The sequence below is a fragment of the Megalobrama amblycephala genome, linkage group LG3, assembly GCF_018812025.1.
Source record: "Megalobrama amblycephala isolate DHTTF-2021 linkage group LG3, ASM1881202v1, whole genome shotgun sequence".
In the NCBI taxonomy this organism is placed as follows: Eukaryota; Metazoa; Chordata; class Actinopteri; order Cypriniformes; family Xenocyprididae; genus Megalobrama; species Megalobrama amblycephala.
This window is the reverse complement of record NC_063046.1, coordinates 21,438,809-21,454,964: the sequence shown is the minus strand read 5'-3', so window position 1 is coordinate 21,454,964 and position 16,156 is coordinate 21,438,809. Positions and strand designations below refer to the sequence as shown.

The 16,156-nt window shown below is 38.9% G+C and overlaps 1 protein-coding gene and 1 long non-coding RNA gene across 2 annotated transcripts; one reads left to right on the top strand and one right to left on the bottom strand.

Moving 5' to 3' along the window:
- Window positions 1-5,189: 5,189 nt before the first annotated feature.
- Window positions 5,190-8,615, bottom strand: irx3a (iroquois homeobox 3a). Its single transcript, XM_048184624.1, has 4 exons — window positions 8,202-8,615; window positions 6,469-7,501; window positions 5,887-5,953; window positions 5,190-5,531 (listed from the first exon to the last, which is right to left on the bottom strand). The coding sequence occupies exons 1-4, from the start codon at window positions 8,412-8,414 to the stop codon at window positions 5,477-5,479; spliced, it is 1,368 nt and encodes a 455-aa protein (XP_048040581.1). The 5' UTR covers window positions 8,415-8,615; the 3' UTR covers window positions 5,190-5,476.
- A 120-nt stretch (window positions 8,616-8,735) lies between these two features.
- On the top strand, window positions 8,736-15,824 carry LOC125264841. Its single transcript, XR_007184136.1, has 3 exons — window positions 8,736-8,938; window positions 15,032-15,054; window positions 15,137-15,824. It is a non-coding gene; the product is annotated as an uncharacterized LOC125264841 (long non-coding RNA).
- Window positions 15,825-16,156: the final 332 nt, after the last annotated feature.

Genomic DNA, 16,156 nt, shown 5'->3' with positions numbered 1-16,156 from the left:
ATTATATATATATATATATATATACACACACACACACACAATATAAGAATATTCTTATATATATACATCATGTATCTAGTAAATCATCTTTTAAAAGAACTCTTTCTGTGATCATAAAAAAGTTGATTTTTTTCAAGCCTGGCACTGGTGTGATCCCTTTGTAGTTTAACCTTTACAGTTCAGTCGCTCCATTCAGATCACATTCACCAAGGCAGCCCTTTTTTCATACTATGGAGAAAGGGGAGCAAATGCAGGGGGAGACAGAGCCATGTCCGGGCAGAGGCGAGGAGAGAGGGATGGAGACTTCTCTTGAGACTTCTTTGGGGGGAGGAGGAAAAAAGTGCAGCACTCTGCTTCAAAGAAACATTTCCATAATTGCCCTGTAACTCGGCCATAATGGCTGAGGAGGCTGAGAAAGGCACAATCTTTCAGATGGCTGAACGGCAAAGGCTCTCACCACCTTTCTGTCTTTCTCTCTCCCTTTCTTTCTCCGTCCTCTTCCTTTTACACCCATAACCCTCTGCCCCACTTGTTGTCTTTCAGATGGAGTGAAAGAATTCCTCTCTCTAACCTCTGTCAACAAAGGGCATGAAATTAGCGCTCTCAACAGCCCCGCCTCCTGTCCTACAGAGTGTCACTCTCTCGTTCTTTTGTCCCCAGACCTGTCAGAGAAAGAATCAACCGACAAATACCCCACTGCACCTTCATCGCTGTGCGTTTGGGTGCTGTTTTCATAGTGTCCCAATCGCATTTCCTGCATTTGACATGCCATCACTTTTCAGCTTAGATGGTGAACTCCGTAAATTTGCATCTATGTGAGGTACAAACAACTCAGTGGTTCTGAAGATGTTTTGATGGATTTTCTGTGGATTTTTTTTTTCCCCATAAAACTAATCCTGGCTTTAGCAGACCAGACACTGGAGGCTGGTGTTTTTTGTATTTGTGTGTGTAAAACAAGATTTGAGGGTGTAAATATGGTTATCTCTTCTCTGAGGCAGCAGAAGTGTTCAGATGGCCTGTAACCTCATGCACAGTGACAGTGTGGAACATGTGTCCTCTATGCTTTCACTGTTTTCTTCTATAGCCTTACAGGTCATCTAAACATGTCAGCCATGTCTGAGAAAAAAAATAAATAAAAATTCTACACACTCTGGTGTGTGTGTGTGTGTGTGTGTGTGTGTGAGAGAGAGAGAGAGAGAGAGAGAGAGAGAGAGAGAGAAAGAGCTCTGAGCTGTGTATATGTATGTGTTTGCCAAGCTAACAATCAGCGGTGCCTCATAAAAGGATTAGTGACCTCCACAAAGAGAACAGGGCTCTTCAAAGCTTCTGCAGGGTTACAATAGCGCTGACATTTGTCCTGCTCAGTGCAGGGATGGGGTGTGGTGGGACATCGTCGCCACAGAGCACACTGACAGAGGGGTGGACAGGGGCACGGCACAGGGCTGGTCCTCTCTTTCACAGCCTGACTCTGGCCCCTTCTGCAGCCCACTCTGGTCTTCATGTCCTCCTCCGGTCCTGTCCATTCATGCAGAAGGCTGCTGATGACTCCATTGGCTGGTTTTCTCTGAAAGGTTTAGCCCTGTCTGTCCTCCCTCTCTGCATCAATGGCGAGTCAGAAAGATAGATTAGATTTGCCTTTGATTCCACTGTGTTTCATTGCTTTCCCCCATCCAAATTGGTATTTAACAAAGCATTCCTCACAGTGAGTGGTACAGCTATGTAGCTCTGTCATTGATGTAGAGGGAGAATGGTACTTGGAGATATAATGGGTTAGTGGTGGCTAATAGACTGAATTGCCATTTATTTGGAGAGTGTCAATGGTGCTGAATTTCCCACAGATGCTGCAGTTCTGCTGTGCTCAAAAGGACAGGTTATGTATGTATTTATGCACATTGATGATATTATCCCACCTAACCTATTCAGTCCCCCAAATATATATGCACAATGTATTTATCTGTGTGTGTGTGTGTGTGTGTGTGTGTGTGTGTGTGTGTGTGTGTGTGTGTGTGTGTGTGTGTGTGTGTGTGTGTCTGTGTGTGTGTGTGTGTGTGTTCACATTGTGTTCATGTCTGTTTGTAAAGCTGTTAGTTTATGCAGCAACATGGTCTTTGGAGCAAACAAAACTGTCTGGAAACTTCAATACCTAATTGTTTATAGAGAGTTAAAAACTATAGTTAAATCCAATTAAATAATTGTTTATTGCAATTGTTATAAATTGCTGTTTCATTTCATTTATTTATTTATTAGGTTAAATTAAAATGCTAACAATTTTTGTAATGTAATGCTGTCTAGAACAACATTATATAATAATAATAATGATGATAATAATATACCCGAATCATGTTTGTAGCTCGGTAGCAATTTCTACCAATTCTCTTGTGTATACGCGGGAAAAAAATGGGCTCCCATTTTTAACATTACTGGAAGCTTTGGAATAAAAAGAGGAGTCACTGTTGATTATTGCTCATTAGCCACAAGGACATCCACTTAACTCTGAATAAATGAGTGACACTAACAGCCCCAGTCGGAATGTCCTCCGCGTAGCTCAGAGCAAAATGTTCATTAATGCTCTCCATTTGCTAAGTTGAGAAAGAAAGCGGTTGGACACGTATGGCGACATCGTTATCGGTGATTACTTTGTTTCTGGTGAGGCATTTTAATCCTTAATTTCATGCGATGATCAGAGACGCCGTGAAGCCCAGTGTCATCTTTTCAGGAGCATTTCAAATGGATTTTAATGATCAAGAGTGGCCCAGGTCCCTCAGCGCCTAATAGCTATGCGCAGAACACACTAAACAAGCATCAATATTTATGACAGCCCTGAACTGGCTCGTCACTGTAAAAGGCGCGTGATTTCGGCTGAAAATAATATGTGTGATTAAGTCTCTATCGTCGATCTAACGCTGATTCTATTATATTTTGCTAATGAAAGAAAGTAGTTGTTTTTGATAGGGGAGGGCAGGGAGTGTTGTAACAAGAGTTGAGTTGTAACACCGTCGGTTTAACCAATTAAAAATGAGCCAGAGGGGTGAACTCATTATCACACATGACCACCATCCTTATGGAGTGAATGCAGAATAAGTCTTTGTGTAAAAACATAACAAATATATAAAAAACATTAAATTCCAATTATGAATATATATATATATATATATATATATATATATATATATATATATATATATATATATATATATATATAGCAAAAACAAAAAAAGTAACATTATTTTTTTTTTTTTTTGCCATCTATATATATATATTTATTTTTGCCATATATATATATATTAGAGAAGTACATTTGATCATCAACAAATTAGTGTACAAAATTTAAAATGTCGATATTTTACTGGTTGTGGGTTTTAACAGCATATTTTACTTATATATTACTTACAATATTTTACATAGCCTATATCTATTTACACAATAGGCTATGGCTACGTAGTAGACCTATTTCTGAACTGTTTATATATATATATAGATAACTTAAAATAATAACAAATTTTTGTTATAGAGCAGTCAGTGTGTAATATACGTCCTCGATCTGATGAAGTTCAAAAGGCACGCAAGTCTCTGCAAGCTTGTTTGCCACTGGCCTCGCGCTCTCCCTCTTGACCTGCACGGTGCGCGTGAGAGGGTCAGCACTGATTGGAGAATGTTGGTCACTCGCGCGCGGTGTCACTTTCTGCGCTCTAGCTGGTGGCGCTCTTCCGAGAGAGCACCAGAACGATGATTACATCAATCAGTGCCACAAACGTCACATGGCGTTTTATGAATATTCATAGCCAGCTTTTACTTTGTATGAACGAAATCTCGGAGAGATATGATAATTGAATAGACTTATAAAAACAAAATAGCGGACACGATGAATTATATATATTTTGTTTTGTTTTGTTAGCGCAGGCCAGATCTGCTTTCTTGCTTCTATTATTATGGACTGCAGTGCATTGTAGTTCTACCTCAGAGGCAGAGGCATAATTAATGAAAATATGCTGTGTACAGACCGACATACTTGAATTTGTGTTCCGTGTCAATAAAACATTTGTAATGTGACAGGCTAAACTTTGCGATAATTGTATTTATTTTAATTAGGCTATTCTTAAACATTGGAATGTAGACATTTAGGTGTAGAATATTATTTTAATGCACGTAGTTTGCCTTTCAAGGAGGTTTTGTAGCCTAATTTAAGTTTAATTCGTGATACTGTTCTTTCCTGATTATTTAGGGGGTTTTTTCTGTCTTTGAAGCCCCGGAAATTAAATTTGACATTTAAACCTACACTAATAATTCTTTCGCCATTATTTATTATTTATGTAGCTGATCTTCAATTTCGATGGTGTAATTTTGTCTGAACTGTGTCATAATATTCCGCCAGGCACTTTTCTTATTGGGAAATTGCTAGCCTTTTACATTGCTTAACACTCTGCTCATAAGCTCCCAGCAAATTTCACAAAAAGAAAGAAGGATCCAAAATGTCCATGGTCACCTTTTTCGAATAAATGGCATAAATGAAAGATTATGATCGAAATGGCTCAGTCCATGTCAAGGCCGTTCAGAGTGGACTGTAGAGGGAGCTCCAACTCTAAATTTCTCCAAACTTTGGAAACCCTGAAACAAAGCTGCTGCCATGCAAATCATCTTCAAGAGGGAAAACGCACATAAATAAATAATTTCGCACAGTATCGAAGGCATATGGCAAGCAGCACAACATCAATGTCTGATTAGAATTCATTACATTTTTAAAAAGCGGAATCGCGAAAATTATAAATCGAGATTACATTAACCATCTGTACAGAGGAAAGCATTTAACTTTTTTTGTGTGACTTTCTTCTTCAAAGAAGAAAATATTCAATTCTCATTACAGTGAAATTGAGTTGTATGCTATTTCAACCCAATAAAAATGAAATAATTATTCATTTCATATTGGCTGTTCCGCCTCGGTGGGGATAATCCCCATCCATTAATATCCAAATGCGCGATTCAAGAAGGAGCTAATTACAGTTAAGTCCCTGAAATAGGAAAATACTTCAAATCCTCCGTTTCAAACCTCATAACCTCGAGTTAACGTTTCCCATGCCTTTCAAAACACACACTGTAACCGTTTCCGCACAGAAAAGCTCACAACATGACATTTCTAAAACATTTACAATATTAACACTCCATTGTTTTCAAAGAAAAGGGAAAAGTGACGGTAAAGTTGCAGCGGTTCATTTATTAGCCAAAATATAGACTTTCTTGTACAATTTCGGATCACAAGTATATACATTTTCTTTACGTTATATACAAAACATTTCAACATCAAATCCTCACAGAGCTTACAAAAGAAAATGGGACTCACAGACTACTTGGCCTGACAGCATTAACATCAGCCATTGTACACAGGACATGCTTACAATGTAAGTATACAGAAGTGAGTTATTTTTATTTTACATTCCTTACACAGGTTAAAATGGGAAGTAAACAAAAAGGAGAGAAAAGCCTACGAGGACGAGAGGGCGGATAATACCATGGCAGCTTCGAGTTGGTTCTGGGGCCTATGGGGATATAGAAGGGAAGCGTGAAAAAAAAAAAAAAAAAAAAACACGGGGCCAATACGAAACTAAATCTGCAAGCAAGTAGAGAACACAACGTTTTTGAAATCAACATTCTGAAATATCGCATCGACGCACTGGAGATTTATTGGTTTGACATCTGGGTTTATTATTGCACAAGCACAATACATAAATCATGTTTAAACCACAGTAGCCTATACCAGTACCCGAGCGCGTGACTAGACTGTCATGCATTAACACTATGTGATATTCAAATGTAAAAAAGAACAATAACACTTAAAAAAGAAACTCGCTAAATTAAATTCATGGACAGATAATGTAAGATCTCCACTCTTACCGTCTTTGAACAGGATGGAAGGCTGTTTTTAACAACTTTTTCTCTGCTTCCAAGGCACTAGATCTTTCTGTAATAATAAAACCAGTAACAACAACAAGAAAAGGAAAAAAAAATGAATGTAAATGCCAATTTATTATTAATGTTATTATTGTTATTATTATTATTTTAAAAAGCAGAGTCTTTAAAAAAAGATATTACAGCCAGCTGTTGAGAAAGGTTTGCGGCCTAGAAATATCAAAATTCGCACACACTAACACACCTTTCAAAAAGGCAACCGAAAACCTTTTTCCACAAATTTAAATTGACAGACTTTTTTCAGTATTTGAAAAAACAAAAACAAATAAACAAAACAAAAACAATATATATATATATATATATATAGGATATCAGATAAGTACTCTCCACTATACATTTGCATTTCAAGTGTAATTAATTCTTTTTACTTGAACGTTTCACAGTAGTGATCAAATGAAAATGGATTTAGGAAGGAATAAGAATGGTGCGTTTCCAGTCTGTCAGTACAGTCTTAAATGGTGTCAATAAAAAGCATGAATCGCGCTTCTCAGTGTGGGTGACATGTACCTGTGACTGTGGACTCGGAGTTTTGACTCCTGTCCTCTGCTTGTCTGCTGTACAACGCAAGGCCATTCGCCGAAGCCTGGTTACTGAGTCCTAAGTAATGGTTTGAGTTCAGCAAGGCGAGCTGGTGTGCGGTGAAACCCCGATTTGTCCAGCTCTGGAGTTTCCCTACGGGACACGAAAGGAGTCTATGAGGAGTTATGATGGTCTGAGTGGCGGACGTAGCGGAAGTCCCGTTCATCAGAGGAGATTTTCGTGGATTGTCTGGAGTTGTGGCAGTCTCTGCCAAAGACCAGATCTTAGGTTTTGGGGCTGGAGGTGGGTTGTTTTCTGAGGGCGGGGAGTTGATGATGGCCTGGTTGAGTTTGACCGGCTCGCCGTTGGCCTGTTCTAAGCTGTTTTGGTGGTGGTGATGATGATGGTGATTGTGATGGTGAAAATGCTCTGCGCGGTCGCCGTGAATCTCTTTACCGTCTTTCACCATTGCTTTGAACAACCTTTGCTCCGGTCCTTGTAAATCCTCATAGCCGTCTGAAATTTCGGAGTCGCTCCTGCCGTCCAGTTTCAAATCAGAATGCAGTTCGTCCTGCTCGTCTAAATCGTCCTTATTCTCAATATTCTCCGTGTCAATATTCTCCAAATCGATTTCCTCCTCGTCCTCGCGTTTGTCGCCATCCTCTCCCTCGTGGTCGCTGTTGTAAACATTTCCTTCTTCGTCCGTGCGACTCCGTGGGGTCCAGGTCATCTTGTTCTCCTTCTTTAGCCTCCTTCTGGCGTTGGCGAACCAGGTGGACACTTGAGTGAGGGTCATTTTAGTGATGATGGCCAGCATGATCTTCTCGCCTTTGGTGGGGTACGGGTTTTTCCGGTGCTCGCTTAACCAGGCCTTGAGTGTGCTGGTGCTCTCCCTGGTGGCATTTTTGGGTCTGGAAGGGTCTCCGAACTGGTACTGACCATATGGGTAAAAAGCAGGATGATGGTGAGCAAATCCAGGGTGCTGGACGCCCGGACTGTCCTTCAGTTCGTATTGTGCCCCCTTAAAAACACAGAACACGGATCCAACATTAATGAGATTCATTATCATTATTCTTGGCCTGGCACATACTACGTTTTCTTGTATTCAGTTGCTGTTCCCTGATGTATTGTTGCTGAATATATTAACTACGTAAATGATTTTCAGTCTATGCGAGCAATTAGTTACAAAAGCAAGGATTGTTATTTATTTTTTTTTTTTTTTTTTAAATATAGACCTAATTGACTGTATTAAATCGGCTAGGCTACTTTGCACTCTATATAGCCTACTTTATATAAATTATTCCAAATAAATTTACAAGATTTTGCAGCTACATATATTTATATTTATTCTGTATCTGCATAAGCTTTACATATTTGTTTTCATCCTGAAGACGTGTTACAATTTTTGCTATTTAATCTATTGTGATTTAGGCTATTAAAATCACAAGCGCACGCACTCTACACTTATTTTTGTTTTATACGGCTATCAATTAATTAATTACATTTTCAGTTCTTTTTTGTATTTACCAAACGAGGTAAACAACAAAGTTCACCGCCGTCTTGCAAAACTACATTCAGTAATGATTGGTATTGAAACATAAACTGAAGTCTAGGATTTTGTAATGTTTTTTTTTATTATTTATTTATTTTTATAAAGTTTACTACATTTGAGTTTGAGAGAGAAAGAACAAACAGCGCAAGAAAATAAAATGATTACTCACCAGCTGGTTGAAAATAGACAGATCATTTGAATAAGGAAGAAAAGCTCCATAGCTTTGTGCGGCAGCGAAAGGTGATCCGTACATAGTGGAGAGAACATTAGAGAGCGCTCCGGACGGGCTCAGGTCTGTCCCGGCTCGGGCACTGCCTATCCCCTGTCTGTCCTGCGGGTATATGGGTCGGATGTACTGATATCCCAGCTGTGGGAAAGACATTGTTGTGGAGAAAGTCTACTGAAGTCACAAAAAGCGGCGAATCGCCCTCTTGGTGCGCACCACGATATCCACTTTACAGTGAGTACAAAGTGTCAGGGAAGTCTATATTTCCTCCGAAAGAGCCAGTGTAAACGATCCGATTGCGCTTTCCTCCCTTACTTCCCTATTGATCTGAATGGACTAAGGTCAGGTCCTTACAGATTGCTTTAGATTATTGGAACTCCTTTTTGTGATTGACATTTTTAGTCGTTCAGAAGCTCCTCCTATTTCTCAAGTCTCACCCCCACTTACAGAGCCTCTCTCTCCCTCCCTCCCTCTCTCCCTCTCTCTCTCTCTCTCTCTCTCTCTCTCTCTCCGCTCCTGCTCTCCGTCTGGATAAGTCCTCTGACGTCGCCATCTCTTATTTGAATGAGTTTCAAATCTCATTTTATGGCTCGCCAATCATTTCATTTGTTGTTTGTTCGCCGCTTCAGCCCTTCCAATTTCTTGTGTTACTTCTCAAAAATTTTATTATCCACAAAATGGTAAATATTTTATTCTTGTTGAGTCATTAACTTCCCGCATATCTTTTGTGTCTTTATTTTACTCGCGTCTCTTCCACGTGAAACGAAGAACTTGAAAGTTTAAATCGGACAAAACGGCCAGCATTTTTTGATAGCTCTTACAAAGTAGGCTACTAAAGGAAATGTTATGTGAAGAGCGTTTTTAGTTCATCTAACACGGAACAAGCCAATCGAGGTCCTCTGACGCCTTTAGTGTGAAACATCAAAACATTGGCGTTTTACCGGTCACCTGCAGAGTAAGTTGACAAGAAACAAAAAGATTGAACAATAGCATAATTTCTTAATGTGACTATATGCGCTGTTATGGGTTTCAGCGAATTATAATTTAGTGTGGTTCATTTTAATTTGAACTATGTAAAATTACTACTACTAAGGTATAAAAAGCTGTCAGTCTTCAATCTTTTTTGACGTATTAAAATATAATCGCAAATGTTTCAATTGCATTCATGTGTAAAAGCTTCTGTTCTTAAAAAACATATTTTGGGCGATTAACCTACAGGATTACTCTACAGATATCCACTGAAAATATCTGATATAATCCGCACCCTTCTGTAAATAATACGGATTAAAACAAAGGACGATGATCACGATTGAAATTCCTTGAATCAATATATGAAAATATGCAGGAAACATCCATAATCGTATTACGCTTCTAGTCTAGTGTCATCATATGTCTGCTAATCGTCTTCCAAACAACGGCACCGATTAGTGCTTTAACGAGTTTCGTTTATTTGAATATATGACTAAATCTCAATTCAGTAATGAAAGATTAGGGTGAATCAACTTCGGCTTGGATTTACTATGATGTGGTTTCCAAGAACGCAATGTTCCTCCTAAATCTTCCATCTGCTTTTAAAGAGATAGTTATTGTTATGACATCCTAATATCTGGAATGTCATTTGTATTGGCTCTTTGCTTAAGGACTCCCGGATTTCCATGGTCTCTTTAACACGTGCCTGCTGTTTTGAAGTCTAACAATGCAGGATTACGGGAGTTATTAATTAGAACAGCGGTCTGATGCCATTCAGAGCGCATGGTAATAACTACATAACCGTCAATACCGCACACGGACCTGCAGAGCTAACAAGAGCTTTTAGCCCACCCGGCTGACCCCACAGCACTGCGCCATCTGGGACAATGCAAAACACAACTAACCCTCTAGGTTTCAAGCAGTCTTGTTTTCTTTTGAGTCACATTTCAAGTCGAATTTACCTACAATTATTTGCAATTATTCTGATGTAAACGTGCTGTTTTCAAACCGCTGTATTTAGTGAATTAGGACGCACGGGGGGAAAGGATAAGTTTGCGTGCTGGAGTCCGCCCTGCAGCGCTCTGAGTTCGGATAGACACGTGTCTCATCCCGGGACCTGTCAGGGCCTCAAGGTTTGACTCTGATTTATTGGCCCAATCAAATACACGTGCACTAACTTAACACTTTCACACTGACCCAGGAAACTGGCACAGCCATAAAAGCATTAGGATGGTGTTTTCTTCCTGCCTTCTTCTCCCACCCTTTTGGAAGCCCTTGTAACAATTTAAATAAAAGGCTTAAGCTTTTATTATTATTATAGTTCATATTTTATAATAATAATAATAATAACAATAAAACCCACACAAAACAGTTGCATCAGTATTATTAATATGCATATGCTAATATGTATACCTGCGTATTTATTAATTTCTTTCTTTTCTTTTCTTTTTTTTTTTAGTTCTACATAATGACTCCATTAAACGCAGGCCAACATTTCAAAGCACCGCACTAATACCAACGTGTATAAATAGGGCAATCTTGGATGTGTGACTTGAGGGATGGTTTCTGTGACTCCTTTACTAGCAATTATGCAGATGACACCATTTCGCATTCTCCAACACGCATCCAAATAAACAAGCAGAGACGTTGCGCTCAAAAGCGTTTCCTTATGCAATACACAAGATGCCTGCGACAGCGCTGATCAAAGACTTCAAACAGGGGCTCTTCAAATTACACCTCTGAATCAGCTCTATAATGCCAAGGCGACAGAAAACAAGTAACACATACCCATCGCACATGGTCTTTTAAAGGGGCTTTTCTGATCCGAACTGTTAATTGAGGTGACAGATTTAAGGATTTAAAAAGAAAACACACTTAATGACCTTTGATGTGGATGGTGTATTCGACAGGGGGAGGAATGAGAAATGTGTGCGAGAGTGACTGGCCTAAATCACATTTTTTTAACAGCTCTGGCACACATGATTTTATTTGGTTAGTTTTCAGCAGTGTCGAGATGAAATCAGATAGCAGGTTCTGTAAAGAGTTTGAATTTTGCCTCTAAGTTTCAGGAAAACGGCTAAGAGTGATTTAGCTGCTTTATCTTCATTATACAGAATCACACATTCGCTGTCCTGGATTGGTTGGTCTAAAAAAAACAAAAAAAAAAAAAAAAAAAAAAAAAAAACAAACGAAATGTCTATATAATAGCCTATGTTTTATATGGAGTTGTTCCAGATAATTGCATCACAGTCCATCTACGATTTTTATAACAGCTTTCTACCACTCCTCCCTACACGTTTTAGTTTGCACGACATCGTTAAAGCTGAATAAATGAAATACTAATAATAATATGTGTAGGGAAACGTTTTAATTTACTTGTATAAACCATATATCTGTGTGTATAGGCCTATATGTCTTAAAAATCAAAAGAAACACATTTATGTCAATGTATGAAATAGCTGAGGCAATTTAATCCAGCAAATACTTTCAAAAATGAACTCAAGAACAAGTGTACTTCCTGAATATGTTTAAAGTTTAATTTTTACTGTTAGCATAATTTGACTAATGTTATTTTAATTAGGTTTCTCCAATCAATCGTGTCTATTAAAGAGATAACTTGCACTGAATGAGAAAGTGACGAGTTTTGAACTGTTCCCTGGGCGCACACAGCAATTTGGAGCAAATTAAGAGTAGTCAATGGACTGCAACTTATTAAAATGCTTTAACAAATTGTATCAAACACCAAATTCAAACGGCGACGTCTGTTTTAACCCTTCATTAACCAGAGGAGCAAGAGCCGACCTCGTCCTATTGAACATCTACAGGTGGTTTAGATTACACATTCTGGCGTCTGTACACTGAAGGGATTTTCTTAACCTTTACGCCTCCGTTACACAAACACGGGCGGATTTAGACCTCTTGTTTTTACAATAACAAGGGGCCTAAACAGAAAGGAAAAAACATCTTCTATCTATCCTACCTATCCTATAAATGTTAATCGTAGGATATCTAATAGTATACTCTGTGCAGCCTATGGAAATTCAAGCAAAGCACAGACGAAAAGGGAAGAAAAACCATTTTCCTCAGCATCAACGCTTCGACGAGAAACTCCAGTCTATTAAGTGACTGCTGAAGTCTGTGTGCTGAGGTTGCGGAAATCTGGAGGGACTTATTCTCGATTGTTTCATCGGCTGTGATACGGGGCAGGCGTATATTCGGAGAAGCGCGGTCATAAAGTGGGAATTTGGATTTGGTAAATTGCGCAGCCAGCGGCGGCCACGCGCAGTAATTGATTGAGAAGGTCAGAGCACGAGCTGCCCAGTCTTCGCGCGCTGCTTTGGTAAATATTTTGATGGCGGACTAGCGCAGGCTTCGAGTTCTATTAGCAAAGCAGGCTCACTTTCATTTATCGCTATTTGCCAACATCTGCCCTCTCAGCAAAGAGTGCACGCACCTACAAGACCATTTTTTTTCTCAGTTGCTTTTAAGCGTACATTTGTATAGAATGACCATGTGATAGAAAACATATCACATATTGTATAGAAAAGGCTTCCATTTTTTTTGTGGGCTACTTTTGTAGGTCATTCAATAGATTTACCTGACAATAATAATAATAATAATAATAATTGAACATTTATTAATATTAATACTATAATAATTGTATTATTATTGTTGTTATTATGAATAAATTAAATAGTAAAAACAACAATAATTTAATGTTTCTGGAAAACAAAGCAAAGAAAACTGTGCAGTGTCTTTGGACCATCTTCACAAGAGTGATTTGAATATTAGCCACATGCATGTTTTCGACACTGCTGCCAGCCTTTTTCTGCATGGTTGTCTCCTGTATCAGTAACAAAGCAGCCATTGATTTTATGGTAAAGTCACTTTGCAAAGGGAATGAGTTCCTGTGGCCGGGGATATCAGTGTGTTACACGGGTATAGCCCAGGTAACAAGATGAGCATTGATTCAGCATTACAGCTGATCAATACTGAAATAAGTAACTTCAGGCCTGAATTAAAATACAAGTTAGGGCTAGCTTCGCTGCTGTCAGTTTATGGAGAAGTGACAGAAAGACTCACAGGAGCAAGACTGAAATAAAGTGTGCGCGTGTGTTCAAGGGCACAATCACCATCTAGGAACTCTCAGATTCTTTTTGTGTTATGTTGACAGATAAATTCAGTTCTGTTTGCTATAAAACTGTCATCTGCACAAATGCAAATTACTGTTCCAATGAAGACAGTAGATGCCATTCCAACTGTATGTTAATAGTAATGACTGTAACAGTCTAGTCACTTATGCTTAACGATTCATGTGGTGGCATACACGTCAACGACTTCTGGTTTCAAAATTAATTCAGTAAGTCATAGTAAACAATGTAACGTAATTATTGATCCATAGTTACAGTGACTTGCCTTGAGACATTTCATTGAGGGGTCAGTAATAAACCATTTGGACTATACTAAAACTCTCAATGAACTACTAACTTTCTTGTTGTACACTTGACTAAGTGGCACAGCAAAGAAATTCAAAATGATTTGATCTGTGTGTTTTTTAGGCCAAATAATGCCAGTTTATTATGTACATGAAGTACATAAGGAAAATATGGTTGCATTGTATCGATCGCAAGTTGAAGGCAGCCACTGGGAAAATTTTTTTTTCATATAGATGATGTTCGCCTGAAGCAAGTTGTGTCTAATGTCTATAGAAAGATTACAGGGTGCCCCAAGTAGCATACTGAGCTGCTGGATGCAGCTTACACTCATAATAAGGACATCTTCCTTCAGCCACAAATCGAAAAAAAAGAGTGATAGAAAGAGAGAGATGCTTAAAATCAGACCAACAAAGTGAATTTACATCTAATACAAAGAAGCTGTTTGAGTAATCCAGTAATAATCTAAATGTGTGATTTTTATGCAGTCCATTCAAGATTGCCAGCTCTCTCTCTCTCTCTCTTTTTTTTTTTTTTTTTTTTTTTTTGCTCCAGCTGCTGTAGCAGGTTTGTATGTAGCTGCAGGAGAAGCAGCTGTACTAACACAGAGGCCCCTATCCACCCAGAGGCACTGATAACCCTGCGGGAAGAATAGCTCACAGAGTCTACATATTGATGCGTCCTCAAATATAAAGCCAAGTCGGTTTTTAAAGGTTGCATGCTTACCGAAACTAGCCTCTTGCCTTATGAAAAAAAAAAAAGGCAAGCTAGTTATTTTTCCCCTGATTATTATTTGCCATAACAGGCTAATGGCAAACAGTAGTGTGAGTCTGTTATCAGGTCTAGACTGAATAGCATTATGGCCTTCCACGTGTATGTGTGTGCAATCAGCAATATTGAGTGGCACAGCATGCCAACACACTGAGGTCAGTACAGTTTATACTGCCAGCACTTATACTCAGCATGCAGTTAGTGATATGACATAGACCACATAAGAACTGTCCTCATGTATACACTTCAGACTAAGTGTGTGGAAGTGTGTGTGGTACATTATATATAATACAGCAACATTCAATATCAAATTTAAGAGATAACTGATATTCATTTATTTGTATGTCTAATACATGCCTGTAGTGAAATAAAGCAGCCATATGTAATAAACAGAACCACATTGACCGTTTTCTGGAGTCCTAAGACCTTGGGATAACAAGATCGCTCCGTTTCTTTTGTGTGCAGCCGAGTGTAATTGTTTGTAGATTTAGCTTTCAGAGTTGACTTGTGAAATTGAGCAAATGTTAACCCACTTTATTTCTCTCTGTGTGTGTACGCATGTGTTTGTGTATTTGGGGCCGTTTGTTACCTTGTGAGCAGCGGAGCAGCAATGGACTCAGCTGGTAGGTCACTCCACTGTGACCCAGTGATGATTACATACACACACAGACACACACTCCCCTAATTCCCTTTTCATACACACAGGCTTGGGAAGAGCTGCCAGATTTTCAGAACAATGCCACCCTCATCATCACCGTTAACGCCTCTCTCCTCCTCAGATACATCCCAGATCCCAACACGCCACTATATTATCCTCACATATCAATGTCTGCCAGTGTCTGTTGTGGCTGGCCCTGTCAGAAGCTTAGCATGTGTGCAATCAAATCACTTCCTTCTGTATCCTGCAGATTATGAAAAGCGATTAATGATTACACGCTGCACCAAACTGAAAAATTTGAAGGAGATGAATTGACCTGAGTGAGAGGTTTTACAGTGCTACACAGATTGATGCTGAGCATGACGATTGGATATCCAAGTTGCGTCCCAAATGATGCACTATACACTCTTAGGAAGAAAAGCTGTCACTGGGGTGGCTGTCACAGTTATGGACTCTTATTTTGATGTTCTGTTTTGTTTCTCTTTAGTTCCTGTTTCCCTGCTCTGCTTGGTTTCCTTGGTTTCTGATTATGTCCTTGTTTGTTTCTATGGTTGCTTATAATTATCAACAGTGTCTTATTTATTTCATTGTTATCTCCTTACTATTTAAGTCCTGAGTTTGGTTCTGTTCCTCGTCTGGTATTGTGTTTATTTATACAAGCTGTTACGCTGCCTTTGTTTACTCCTGTGATTCCTGGATAATTGTGTTTCATTTGATTAAAGGACTATAGCTAATCCCTTCTTCTGTTCATCGTTGCCAAGTGTGTTACAGTGGTACCCTTTCAAATGCTACACTTTTAAACTCTGCAAGACAGTCGCCCTTCAGGAGCAGGAACGGACACCCCTGGTATAGTTTATGAAATTTAATTTGTCATTTAACATTGGAGTCTGATAGTCCCTCCCTTTCCGAAGAAAAGATAGCTGCGAGTTTGTGACAGTTTACTGCATGAAGTGTCCAACATTCCAAACTTTGATTTTTCCAGGTAATTAAGTGCATCATCCGGTGCACTTTAAGTGCACTTTTTCTTTTTGGATTTTTTCAGTGTGAACACACTAAATATCATGACC